The 15,000-nt window shown below is 43.1% G+C and overlaps 1 protein-coding gene across 1 annotated transcript in view; it reads left to right on the top strand.

Annotated features, from left to right (window-relative positions):
* The first annotated feature begins 7,699 nt into the window (after positions 1-7,699).
* The window catches only part of fstl1b (follistatin-like 1b), a 50,075-nt gene continuing 42,774 nt past the window's right edge, over positions 7,700-15,000 (top strand). The window contains exons 1-2 of the mRNA XM_080838198.1: positions 7,700-7,832; positions 7,958-8,014. Coding sequence (XP_080694324.1) covers positions 7,830-7,832; positions 7,958-8,014 — 60 coding nt within the window. The 5' untranslated portion in view covers positions 7,700-7,829. The remainder of the gene's footprint in view (positions 7,833-7,957; positions 8,015-15,000) is intronic.

Below are 15,000 nucleotides of genomic sequence, written 5' to 3'. Positions count from 1 at the left end.
TATATTTATATACATTTGATAGTCAAACAGGAGACAATATGTAAAATCCTGATAGCAAGTCAGCGAAGAAAATAGCCGCTGTAGCAGCCTCAGTCTTGAAGTATTATAGAAAAAGCATTATATAAAAAATGAATGCATAATACTGTCACAGTTCTTTACATCAATGATTTACTAACTGGAACACCATGACATTTTGTCTTGATACATAATTGATATATCATAATTGAAAGGACTCCGGTATCTGATCCACAAGTCATTATCAATCTTTCACTCAAATGTGTCTATCAACCTTTATTGTCAAATTAAGCATTAGTGTGAGATAAAGGAAATAAAATTGGAAAACACACTTTTCAAGCCACGTATAGCATGCCATAGATAAAGCTGCATGAAAATCTCATCTGCTTGATGATATCATGACGGCACAGTAACGCTAAACCTGCCAAGGGCACATCTGACTATGCTGCAAGGTTTGCACAGGTTTACATCAGGCCTCCTGAGCTTTCTGTACCAAGTCAGAAGACAGTATGAAACTGTTCATGTGTACTTACAGTATACAGTATGTGCAACTTCTTCTGTCTAAAAACGAGCACATCAGCTCTCTGTACCAAGTTAGAAGACCGTATGAAATTCTTCATGTGTACGAATATTTGCAACTTCTTCTGTCTAAAAACGAGTACATCAGCCCCATCACTTTTTGTGTAAAAAAAACCCTTCAGAGACAAGAAAAGACGGGGAAAAAAAGACCTCAGAATGATTAGCGGCGGACGGTTTTTCACCATCTGGCTTGGGAAGTAAATCTCCGCCATAGGGCCTGTGGGGTGGAGGGTTAGGCAGGCACTGTTTATCAGTTCATTATAAAGAGCCTCTGGTGCACTGAACTTCAGGATAGGGTGAAGAGGCGATGGCGTGTGTACTACCGCTCTGTTGGGCATTGCCTCAGCCTGACTAATGAGATTACTTTCTGTCTGTCTGTCTCTCTCCCTCTCTCTTCCTCTCTATCTCTCTTTCTCTCTTTCTCTCTCTCTATCTCTCTTTCTCTCTCTCTATCTCTCTCCCTCTCTATCTCTCTTTCTCTCTCTCTCACTCTCTCTTCCTCTCTCTCTCTCACTCTCTCTGTGACACGCTGTGATTGGTTTAAAGCAGGGAGCTTCTCAACCCTTCTCTGCATCTGGAGGCCTTCTGCTCTGCACCATTCTACAGCAACATTTTGAAACTATTTTACCTTAAAATAACAGCTTCAGAATAATTTTGATTTGATGTTACACTGACTTGCAATAGACATTGCCCTCACACCAGGAATGCCTAGTATTATGACACTATGTCACTCTGGTGGACCAATGCAGGACACCTCTCTCAGGAACTGCATAAGGCTGTATGGCACACATCACGCAGCAACAACTATGTGACAGACTTTTTAGCTAGCTGGAAGAAGAAGCTAACAATAGCTCGGTATTCTCAGTATGGACTGAGCGGGAGAGGTTGCGAAGAGTCTGAAGTTGTTCAAATGTTGCCGGAGGAAACTAGATATTAGAGAGAAAGAAAGAGTGACCCAACAAGAGACTGGCAGGAGTAAATCTTGGACTGGCTTTTTCTCGTTAGTGACAGGCAAACGGGATAAAAGGATGCAAGACAGATGACGAGCTAGCCCCCTTCCTTTTGGGCTAGTGGTAACATATCAGCTAGCTTCTTGTGTCTTGTGTTGTGGAGCTGTGGTTTGACTGAAAAGTTGTCAACTCCCTAGTTTTTAGTTATTACACACAAGGACATCAGTGCTGGTAATAATATGAGTTCTTGATGTCTAGCTATGATGGCTAGCTTGCCACCCACGATTCACTCTGTGTCAGAGGAATCCACATTTCGTAAGGTTGATTAAGTTGACTCACTGTTCTAAGACCGTTTAAAGAATTCCTCAGCAGCATTCCTATATGTTACAGCCAAGTGTTCTAGCCAGGTGTTCTATCCAGCTGTTGGCAGTATTGTCTCTGGTGTGCATCCCTGCAAATGTTTTTTTATGAAAGTCTGTAGTCTGTAACTGAGAGGAGGAGGTTAAAAACAATTACACTTTACCCCTTTCCTGCATATCCCTATCAAAAGCCCTTCCCTCATCCCTCAGTAGGGATTTAATTGTAGGCTGAGCAGTGCGTGACAAAATGATTGACAGGCAATTTGTCCAATAAGAGTGGCCGTAATGTGAAATTACATCTATGATTACAGCACCCAACATTGATTTGTTCCTAATTAATGAATGCTGTCCAGAACCTTTGTCATTGCCAATCTTAATTATCTGTGTTTAACGACTGTGTGCTCATGCTGAGTCCAGCCATGATCAGTAGTGATCTGGAAATATCCTACCTCAGATGTACTTATTAGTAAAAATAATAATAATAATAATAATAATAATAATACATCACATTTACAAACTTTAAGCTCCAAATGTTACATTCTGATCCACTGATGTTCATTTTAGGGCTTTTCTATATCACTTCTACTTCTACTCCTAGTACTGCTAGCACTACTTCCCTCAATATCAAGTATTCCATTTTAAAAGGATAATTCTAAACATAGAACAAAAAGTAAGGAAATTTGTGTTTGGTCGATTATTTCTTTGTTGTAACAATGCTTCTCGGCAATACATCTTATACTGTTGGAAAGCCTGTTTAGTTCCCTTTTAAATGGTCCCACATTTGTAAGGAACATGCATTTGTGGGATGAGCAGCACAGCTGAATATGTGGGTTGCGCCCATGAATAATGTGCCAAATAAACTTAAAATCAAATTTATGTTTGGTAGATTATTTATTTGTATTTGGCACCATTTGAAAGGGGAGAAAACAGGCTTTCCAACGGTAGAAGACGTATTGCCAAGAAGCACTGTTACAACAAAGAAATAATCTACCAAACACAAATTTCCTTAGTTTCAGTTTATTCTGGCACATTTTCTGGCACATGGGCGCAACCCACATACTCAGCTCTGATGCTCATCCCACAAATGCATGTTCCTTACAAATGTGGGACCATTTAAAAGGGAACTAAACAGGCTTTCCAACGGTATATAACTGAAATAAAAATCCTCATGTTCAGTGATACAGAGAATTTGCAGGGGAAAACCTGTTTTTACAACCTTCACGAGCTCCAATGTCTGAGATGTCAAGATTGAAATGCCCTGTTTTGCGACCCCAATATTTTGTGTTGTGTTTATATAATAAAAGGCAATCCAAGTTACCTTTTCTATTCAGCTCGCCTCAGAAGAAATAAAAATGTGATTGCACAGTTTCCACAGAATTTGATGAGAAGCAGCATGGTGAAATATCCACCCTCTGATGCAAAGACTCATGGGTATAATTGCATTCTCTGCCATCAGTGATATCTGACCTTTTGTGTTTGTCTGGCTTCAAAAGACATCACAAATACAGTAGATCTTTCATTCGCTCTGATTTTCACCCACATGGACTCCCTCTATGCTCTCTCTCACTCCCTCTGTCTGTGTGTCTGTGTGTGTCTGTGTGTGTGTTCGTGTGTGTGTGTATGTGTGTGTGTGTGTGAGAGAGAGAAATTTCATAGATTTCCTTTTATGTAGTGATCTATTTTGTGTGGCTTTTTCAAACATGTCATTGTTGTGAAGAGGTTGTTGTTGAGAACAGTTCATTGTTTTGTCTATCCACTTCCCTTTTCTCAATGTTTTAAACAAAAACTACCAAGCAAATTCTCATCACATCCTAGTATAAAGGATTAGGGATGCACGATAATATCGGCAAGACATCGGTAAAGGCAGATATCGGCTTCAAAACTTAATTATCGGTATCTGCAGATATAAAAAATGTCTGCCGATATACCTGGCCGATAAGGTGACGTGTAAATTATGCACATGCGAAGCGTTGGCTGTGTGGCAGTAGCCTACTTCACAGTATCAGAGGATGATGACAAAATGCCTATTTGTCAGAAAAGTTTTCAGGAGAAGGAGGAGGAGATGCAGCTTGGCCATAACGTTGGTTGCATGCATAGATGCAGACCACCCGCGTGCCACGCTTTACAACATTACCTGTCGCGCTAATAGACGTTAATAAGTTACGGAGTTAGCTAGACAACACTAGCTTGTTAGCGTGCATGCTACGTGACACCAGAGAAGTTGATGATACCTCATTTCACGGGATGTGAAACGTTATGTCACAAGCCCACGCTATCTGTACATGGCTCACTTTTGCATTTATGGAATTAAGACAGCTAACTTGGCAATAACGTTACATAGATTAGTCTAGAAATCCTAGAAGGGACGTTATTAAACTGTAAGTCAGTTAACTAAGGTTAGCTTGCAAAGTTAGCCAAGCATGCTATGTGACACCAGTGAAGTTGATGATGCCTCATTTGACGCGATGTGAAACGTTATGTCAGGAGCCCACGCTATCGGTACATGGCTTACTTTTCCATATATGGAATTTATACAGCTAACTTGGCAATAACGTTACATAGATTAGTCTAGAAATCCTAGAAGGGACGTTATTGAACTGTAAGTCAGTTACCAACGTTAGCTTGCCAAGTAAGCCAAGCTGCATTTCCAGAGTGTAGTTGTTCAAGTTCAAGGAGGTAGGCTACTGTTCAAGTATGAAAATTGTGACGTGAAAATATAAATAAATCTGCCATATTTTAAACCATTTCGGTTTCATGAGTGAATGTCTATTTCTAAATTGATACAAATCAAGTCTGTAATGTCCTGTATTTACAGCAATACCCAAGCATAATAACAGATTAATTCTAGTAGGCTACAGGAGAGACTTTTCAATGATTAAAAAGCTGAGGTGTATATATCGGTATCGGCATCGGCAATCGGCCAAAATGAGCTTGTAAATATCGGCATATCGGATATCGGCTAAAATTTCAATATTGTGCATCCCTATAAAGGATTCAAATATCTTTATTATAACCAAACACATCCTAGTATACAGAAATCAAATATTCATATCATACCAAATACCATCCTTGTACGTAGGATTCAAATCTTTCATAATGTATTGTGGTTACTGGTGCTCCATAGAGTAAGGGTAACGCACCAATGAGGGAGAGCTGAACTGTGTAGCTTGGTAGGTCACTGACTGTCAATTTGTTAAGATGGCCAGCATGGCTGCCAAATATCATTGTCACTGGACCTGCACTCATATACCTCCCTCTCTGAGAGCTGCCATCAGGGACTGGCTGCTTCATCAGAATGCCACAAAACCTTTTCCTCGCTTTATAGGTCAAAAGTCAAAGCCCTGCCAATTTGAAGTAATGCCTCTCTGACAGTGGCTGAAATCGAATCAACCACACAGGTCTGCTGTACAGAGTAGTGTCCTTTACAAATGCCACAGCCAGACACAGCATACACAAGCATACACACACAAACACAAATCCCCCCAGACACACACACACATAAACCCAGAGTCACTAGCTCATAATAATAATAATACCTCAGGTATGGCCCAGGGAGATAAAACATGACTGTGGAAAACAAACCCTCTGAATCACAACACCACAATTCTCCACCTCACCCCCCTCTAGGCTCTCCGTATCCCCCTTACTCTTGCACACACACACGCTGTTTTTTTTTCACAATTCACCTCACGACCCACAAGACCTCTCCCGGGCCTCTCCATTCTCCTCAGGCCCCGCTGCTACACACAGCACAACTACTTCCGGTTCGTCACCTCACAGCGTGAAGCCTGTTTGCCAAGAAGAGCACAACCCGCCGCACATTCCTGAGAGAAATAAAGATGCCATTAAGAACTCTTAAGGAGATACGAAGAGCCCCTTTTGAACTGAAGAGGATCGTGGAGGCTTATGAAGGTTCCTCACACCTTAAAACTGCTATGCACTTGCCGACCAAAAGGATTCCAAAAGCGTAAATAATGTTCTAAGTATTCTAAGTAGCACTAAGCCTTGGTTTCAAAGGTAAACAATCCCTTTTGTTCTCAGACTGTGGCGTGACACCTTCTTATGACCTCAGAGGTACGGTCATTATGGTCACTCACACCATCATCACACTGCAGCCAAAACAAAGTGCTGTGACAGTATGTGCTCCACACTCTTCACTGGTAACAGCTGACAGCGCAGCTACACAATAACAGGGCCAGCTGCAAGACAGCTCTGGGCCTCATCCTCTCCAGATCTGGGCCACATGTGAGCCACATCAGGGCCGGATCTAGGCCACATGTGAGCCACATCAGGGCCGGATCTAGAACACATGTGAGCCACATCAGGGCCGGATCTAGGCCACATGTGAGCCACATCAGGGCCACATGTGAGCCACATCAGGGCCGGATCTGTATCTGATCTATTGCTCAGCTGAGCTGCAGTCTGGGTTATGGCTGCTGCGCACTCTATGGTGCTTCAATGATTTCCCCTCATCCATCCAGAAGGAGGAGAAGGTCTAGATGGCTCCTTGCCCTGGCTGTTACCATTTCAGCAGTAGCATCATTGTGACAGCAGCATTATCATCACCATGAGTAGCTGCATTTACCCAAAGAGCTCAGGAACTCAGCCTCAGCAGCGCTTGAGTGACAGTACGAGGCATCCCCCATGCATCTCACATCGCTGTGAACAAATGGAAAAAAAGAAGAGGAAATGTTTCAACGTCCCAACAAAGTCAACACCAAACAAACCTGTCCTCTTTCTTCTTCAAAAGCACAAACACTGTTTATCCAACTTGTCTCGTTGGCCAATTTAATTTGCTCTGTGTGTTTGCTGCCCACCTGGGTGGAATTGCGATTCATTTATATTTTATCAGTCCCGCTCAACATGCATTTGAGAATTTTTCAATGCACCCCCCCACACACACAAGCCTTTTACAGTCCTCTCATCTACATTCAGAATTTAGACTATCTCATAAAGGAAAATGACACATTGGATGCTAACTGTGTTGGGGGGAACTGTTTTTCATTATTTTTAATCGCTTTTTAATTGCTTCAATCTTTCGGGACTTGCTGTAGCTGGGGGAGATGCAGGAGGCTTACAGTTCTTCCAATTATAATTAGGCCATCTTCCATATGACCATAAGAAAAATGCTATGAGTAAAGACTGGTACCTCTTTTTGCCCTGTGGACCAGTGGGACATTCTGATATTTGTGAAACTGCAACGGTTATGGATTTTCTCTATAAGTGTTTATGTTTGAGTTCTCATGCCTCTGGGTGTTTGTGTGTGTGTGTGTGTGTGTGTGTGTGTGTGTGTGTGTGTGTGTGTGTGTGTGTGTGTGTGTGTGTGTGTGTGTGTGTGTGTGTGTGTGTGTGTGTGTGTGTGTGTGTGTGTCTGTGTGTGTGTGTGTGTCTGTGTGTGGGTAAGACTAAGTCAACTTTCTGCAAGAAAAAATCTATAGAGCTGAATCATTCAGAAGATTGAGTTAACATTTAAGATGAATGAGCTTTGCATGATAACTACAGGGAATCTATCATTAATATGGGAAGCACTTTTTAAGCACTTGATTTATTATTCATGCAAGAACGAACCATGAAACAAAATTACCTCCTAAGTAATTAATAATTCGGGACGACGGGCCAACAACGCAATTCCCTAGACTGTGACCTACTACCTACCACCTTCTTTTTCCTTGTCTTGTGTGGTTGGCCGTGGCGCTGTCGAGTCGGTTCTCGTCGACGTTGGGGCATTTTGAATAGTTTTAACGTTGCTTCGGCTCGGGTTTTTTTTATTGGCCACGTCATACCGAGGGGAGAGACCGCCGACCTACGGATTCCTGAGCGCTGCTCGAATTTCCTTTAAGCACATTCCTCCCGTCCGCTTTGTACGAGAAGCACAGCTTTTTCTCCTTCGCTGTTCTTCAGGCACCCACTGGGAACTAAATCAAGAATGGTGAGTCTTCGGAAAGGTTTGTTAACATATCTGCACATGTCGTTTAGAAAAGCAACAACTAATGTATTTTCTACCATTTCCCTGCTCTTTCCGTCTTCCGTCTCTCTCTCCATTTCTCCGTGCAGATGTTCCGAAGTCTCCCTCTAGTTGTTCTGCTTGCCATAGTTTGCTGCCACGCCGAGGTAAGTTTACGACCTGATTTTTGTCATCCAATTTTGTTGTATGCTATGATGCACCATTAACGACTCATAGTAAATTGCAAAGTATATCCGCTGACGAGTGAACAACTGTTTTGACATTGAAACTGAATTTCAAATTGTGTTGAATTTCGTTCTTCAACCCGTTACAATGAATTGGTCATTGCTAGCCTATAGGCTACGTTGTAAGGAAGAAGCACCATAGCCTACTGTATTGTATATTTTGTATAATTTCCATTAAAAACCATGAACGATTTGAAAATCCTAGAAAAATGCCTCGTAGAACTGGGTTATTAAAGCAATTATCACTAATCATCAAAAGGCACCGACGCGCAGCTTATCCGCGCTGAAATCCTCATGCAACTAATGAGACGATCTCCGGTGTCAAATAATAAACTGTTCGAAATTAGTTAGTGTAATCTTTGCCTTCTTGCTATCCGAGTTAAAACGTTTCAGAAGAGGACTTTGTGTAGGGTATGCGTGTGTGTGAGAGAGAGTGCGTGTGAGGTGTGACTGCCTGAAAGAGAAGACATGAAAGTGTGTCAGCCGTTCAAATAAGACAGATGTGCAGTGGACCAACCACATAATTTTTTTCAGCTGATACAATGATAATGGTCTTCATCATCATGTCAGGCATACATACTTCATCATCCCTCATCAAACTCACAAGCTGAAAGAATGTGTGTGTGTGTGTGTGTGTGTGTGTGTGTGTGTGTGTGTGTGTGTGTGTGTGTGTGTGTGTGTGTGTATTAATATACCGGGTCACTTTTACTGTGTTTGTGTTGGTAATGAGCTACTTGTGTGGTGAGAGGATGGTGGGCTTTTGTCTGTGCCTTCAGATCACACCGCTCTCAGTCAACACACTGCTGTGAATATCAGGACATCGAGAGCAGGAGGAGAACACACAGTTTGTGTGTTTAAGACCCCAAAGTTGACTAAATAGGAACCAATTGCCAGAGAGAAGGTCATGTGTGTGCATGTGTGTGGGTGTGTGTGTGCAGCTGCTGACCACCTAGGCTGCATATGTGTGAGTTTGGGAATGTGCAAGTTTGTGTTTGTGTGTGTGTTTTGAGATGCTGTGTTTACCATTGGGTGGCCCAGAGAGTGCTTACACATAAAGGTGTGAAGTCACTTCATTCTAGCTGTCACTCCAAAGCAAACAACAACAACAAACCTCACATATACTTCACACTGTAGTGTCCAAAAGGCAGACAGCTTGGGAGGAACTCAGCCACTCTGTTATCCTCTGAGTGTTCTTAAAGGATTCGTACATCGAAGCAAGGCTAGGTCCGCTGCGGCTCAGTGGCGTGAAACTCAAGCTTGAGTAAAACTGATACTCTTTTGGGTACCTTTCCCTCAGCTCCCATCCTTGAAGTGCATTTCCTGAGGTGAACACGCAGAGTTAGATAAAGCTTAGTGTGTGACAAACAGAGGTCATGAAAATGTCATGAAGAGAAGAGTATACTTTTTGTTCCCCCTGATCTAATCAAGAGTCATGAACAGGAATGTTCTGTTGCTTGAATCTTTGGCAGCAGTACGGCAATTATGTGTGGAGTTACGAGTCTTCTTTTAGAAGGGTTGAGCGTGAGACACTTCTTACATGAGTGAGTTATACAATTGGCAAATATATATTGGGTTTCTGCAGAATAATTTCCATTTTCAAATCAAGTTTTGTCGTTCAACAGTATGCCCTTTCAATACTCAGCTCTATCACTACTCTACTCCTGCACACAGACACACACAAACAGCCCCAACCTTGGCACACACACAGACTCACACAGCGCAACACACACACACACACACACACACACACACACACACACACACACACACACACACACACACACACACACACACACACACACACAAACACACACACACACACACACACAAATACACACACACACACACACACACAAACACACACACACACACACACACACACACACACACACACACACACACAAACACCCCCAACCTTTGTACACAAACAGACTCACACAGAGCGACCCACACGCGCACGCACGCACACACACACACACACACACACACACACACACACACACACACACACACGGATATGCACCTTCACCTTCCTGCCCAGTGGGAAGGCTGGCCTAGTTGGCTGTGGGGTTGTCAGTGTGCCTGTTATGTTGTCCCTGGGGTATGTGTTTGTGTGTGTGTGTGTGTGTGTGTGTGCGTGTGCTTGTGAGTGTGTGTGTGATGTGCTGGCTGTCACCACAGCACTGCTCTTACAGTAAAGCTGTGTCACCTCATATTAAAATCCCTTTTCTGCCCTCTGCTCACCCTGATCACTCGTTACCGTCACTCCACTGACCCACACGGACATGTTACACACATACATGGGTATATGTCTACACGTGTGTGTGTGTAAACACACAAATACACACACACACACACACACACGATTATACAGGATAAGAAGGCATGCACAAACACACACACACACACACACACACACACACACACACACACACACACTTGTGCACACACATCCACACTGTGTATGTAAATGTGATATCTGTATCCATTCTCTGCGCCTTATAAAAGCCGGGCTATTGAAAAGGCATTACAGGGAGAGAAACACAGCAAACAATAGAGTGTGATTTATGTGTGTGCACGCGCTCTGGTACTGTGTTTCAATGCTTGAACCTGCCTGTTGTCTCTGTATTGTGTGAGAGGACTATAGTATATTGCTGAGCTAAACAAAGGACTGTGTGTGTGTGTGTGTGTGTGTGTGTGTGTGTGTGTGTGTGTGTGTGTGTGTGTGTGTGTGTGTGTGTGTGTGTGTGTGTGTGTGTGTGTGTGTGTGTGTGTGTGTGTGTGTGTGTGTGTGTGTGTGTGTGTGTGTGTGTGTGTGTGTGTGTGTGTGTGTGTGTGTGTGTGTGTGTGTGCGTGTGTGTGTGTGTGTGGTTGGGGGAGGTGGTGAGGAAGCATGTGTTATCTGTGTATATATGTGAGCACATTGTGTGCGTATCACCTTATGTGTGTGTGTGTGTCTGTGTGTGTGATGTGTGAGTGTGTGCCTGTATGTATGCCTTTGTGTCTGTTTTCATTTGTGTAGACCCGCGTCTTTATCTCCTGGGTGCTAGCCGTAATGTTGCCAGCTGGAAGGCATTTTAAATTATTAAAAATTGGACACCAACAACAGATTTATTAAAAGAGAGGAATGCCTGTGGATCTCCTGGAGCGAGAAATTGTTGTGTTTGCAGAAAAAAGAGCTGACAGCTGATATGGCAGGGGACGCTTGAACGGCTGAGTTTGCCGTGCGCAGGGCCTCCTCTTGTCGTCGAGAGAAATGTGTGTGTATAATAAATAGGATGTTGTTTTGTACATCGCAAGGAGAAATAAAAGACAGTAGACAGCTAGAGGAATGTAAGGAAATGAGAGACACATGCACACACTCTCACACACCGTCAGTGTGTGCACTGATGCATAGATTTAGACCAACACACACATACAGACAATTACAGCAAGTTATAAAAAAACCATGAAGCGGGATTTAATTTCAGTTTTAGAGGAATGGGCTTGAAAGGAAATACGTCTTTTGCGTTTGTGTGTTGATGTGTGCGTGGGTACGTGTGTGTACGTATGTATATGTGGCGTGATAGATTGGATGAGTGTGTGCGAGGAAGGGGACACACAATACCCGTCACCTGTGGCGTTCAGTGCTTTGTGACTACAGTTTGAGGGTTCTGTATTTGAAGTCTTGCCATAAATACCTGCCTACGTTGAGGGAGGGGACGGGTGGGGGGGGTGAGAGACAGAAAACAGCATGAGGTAGAGGAAGAGATGGGGAAAATATATGTCAGTTATAGAGGAAAGGAAAAAAAATGAGTCTTTTGGTGAGAGAAGATGATATGGATGCAAAGTACGTGTGGGAGCCTGTGTTTATACAGGCGTGTGTGTGTGTGTGTGTGTGTGTGTGTGTGTGTGTGTGTGTGTGTGTGTGTGTGTGTGTGTGTGTGTGTGTGTGTGTGTGTGTGCGTCTAAGAGTCTAAGAGAGACAGAAGATGGGAAAAAAGAGATGAAGTGATGTGCGACAGATGAAGAGAAAGAGAAAGAGTGAGAGTGCAAGAAACTAAAAATAGAGGCAGAGAGTGAGTCAAACAGAAGATCAGTAGACTTCAATAAATGGATGGGTGGATGGACAGTTAGATAGATAGAAAGAAATTGAAACTCAAGTTATTAAAGATACACCTACGGTTGTATCAGGTCTGACTGCCTGAGTGAGTGAGGAGGTGTGTAAGCTAGTGAGTGAGTGAGTGAGTGAGGACATGAGTGAGATAGATAGATAGGTGGATGCTTTATTTATCCCAAGGGAATTTTAAGTGTGGATACATGAGTGAGTAGATAAGAGAGTGAGTGAGTAAGTGAGTGGATGAGTAGATGAGTGAGTGAGTAAATTAGTTGATGAGAGGATGAGTGAGTGAGTGAGTGAGTAAGTGAGTGAGTGAGAAGATGAGTGAGTGAGTGAGTGAATGAGTGAGTGAGAAGATGAGTAAGTGAGTGAGTGAGTGAGTGGATGAGTGAGTGAGTGAGTGGATGAGTGAGTGAGCGAGTGGATGAGTGAGTGAGTAGATGAGTGAGTGAGTGGATGAGTGAGTGAGTGAGTGAGGAGATGAGTGAGTGAGTGAGAGGATGAGTGAGTGAGTGGATGAGTGAGTGAGTGAGTGGATGAGTGAGTGAGTGGATGAGTGAGTGGATGAGTGAGTGAGATGAGTGAGTGAGTGAGTGAGTGGATGAGTAAGTGAGTGAGTGAGTGAGTGAGTGAGTGAGTGAGTGAGTGAGTGAGTGGATGAGTGAGTGAGTGAGATGAGTGAGTGAGTGAGTGGATGAGTGAGTGAGTGGATGGATGAGTGAGTGAGTAGATGAGTGAGTGAGTGGATGAGTGAGTGAGTGAGTGGATGAGTGAGTGGATGAGTGAGTGAGTGAGTGGATGAGTGAGTGAGTGAGATGAGTAAGTGAGTGAGTGAGTGGATGAGTGAGTGAATGAGTGAGTGAGTGAGTGAGTGAGTGAGTGAGTGAGTGGATGAGTGAGTGAGTGAGATGAGTGAGTGAGTGAGTGGATGAGTGAGTGAGTGACATGAGTGAGTGAGTGAATGAGTGGATAAGTGAGTGAGTGAGAGTAGATGAGTGAGTGAGTGGATAAGTGCCACTGAATGATGAGACGTCTCAGGGGGACTGATCCGCTCAGAGCCCATCCCTCTCCTCCACACCAGCAGTCTCACAGTCTCACTAATCAGTGCAGAGGGCTCTGGAGACACATCCGTCTCTGCGAGACACTTCACTGCACACACCCTTTCACCCGAATCTCCCCACATCTTCTCTTTCCTCTTATCTCTGAGCCCAAGAATCTGTACTTGGAGGTGTTCGCCAGCTCTCTGTGTCGAGACTGACTGTTTCACTGACTGTTTCACGGTAACATGTTATATGCACGAGATATTTCTCACGCTCATAATTGTGGGAATATTTGTTTGTTTGTTGTGTTTATGATATATATATATATATGTATATATATATATATATATATATATATATATATATATATATATATATATATATATATATATATATATATATATATAATATAAATGACTCTTACATACTTCATAAGGCATTTTGACAAATTGATTGTTGATTGATGGATGGATAGATGGACAAACAGCTGGATTGATTGGATGATTGACTAATTAGCCTCTTCATTGTTTGATGCATAACTGGACTGAAATTCATTTGGAAGGACATCAAGATGCGTTTCATGTCCCACCAAATGTCTGCTTGTGTTTACAGATGAGAGAGTAGCCCTCTTAGGCAGAGATGGAAAGACAGAGAGCGAGTGAGTGAGTGTTTATGTGTGTGTGTGTGTGTGTGTGTTTATGTGTTGTGTGTGTGTGTGTGTGTGGTGTATCAATGAGCTGGCTTGGTGTAATTATCACTATCCGCTGTTTCACAAATGACTTTGAGTGCTAGCAGGGAACCATCTGCCCGGGAAGACAGAGACAATACTGCCTTATGCACTTCTCTCCTTCTCTCTACCTTTCTATCATCTCTCTCTCTCTCTTCCTCTCCATCATCTCTCTCTCTCTTCCTCTCCATCATCTCTCTCTCTCTTCTCTCCATCATCTCTCTCTCTCTTCCTCTCCAACATCTCTCTCTCTCTCTTCCTCTCCATCATCTCTCTCTCTCTCTTCCTCTCCATCATCTCTCTCTCTCTCTTCCTCTCCATCATCTCTCTCTCTTCCTCTCCATCATCTCTCTCTCTCTCTTCCTCTTCGTCATCTCTCTCTCTCTTCTCTCCATCATCTCTCTCTTCCTCTCAATAATCTCTCTATCTTTCAGTCCCTCTCTCTCTCTCTGTCCATCCTCTCATCTCTCTCTCTCTTACTCACTTCTCTCTCTATCACTCTCTCTCTCTGTATTTGATTCTATCTCTTTCTATGCATGTATTGTTCTTCATTTCTTCTCCCTTCCCTCTCCATCATCTCTCTCTCTCAATCATCTCTATCTCTCTTCCACCCCGTCACCGCTCTCTCTCTCACTCTCTCTTTCTCACTCTCTCTCTCTTTATTTGAATCTATCATCTTTCTATGCGTGTATGTTGTTCATTCCTTCTCCCTTCCTCTCCATCATCTCTTTCTCTCAATCTCCCTCTCGCTCTCTCTCTCTTTCTATTTGATTCTCTCTCTTTCTATGCTTGTATGTTCTTCATACACTCTCTCTTCTCTCAGTCCTCTCTATCTCCTCTCTCTTTTCCTCTGTTTCACTCTTTTTTATGCTTCTTTTCTCTGTCTCTCTTAACATAAGTATCTGTGCTGCACGCAACGCACAGCATGCACGCACGCACGCACACACACACACACACACACACACACACACACACACACACACACACACACCTGTCTTTTCATCAGACGTTCTGTAATGTGCCCCCCCATGCTGTTCAGCTG

Source organism: Sprattus sprattus (assembly GCF_963457725.1).
Source record: "Sprattus sprattus genome assembly, chromosome: 5".
NCBI classification, from domain to species: Eukaryota; Metazoa; Chordata; class Actinopteri; order Clupeiformes; family Clupeidae; genus Sprattus; species Sprattus sprattus.
This window is presented reverse-complemented; position numbering and strand designations above follow the sequence as displayed.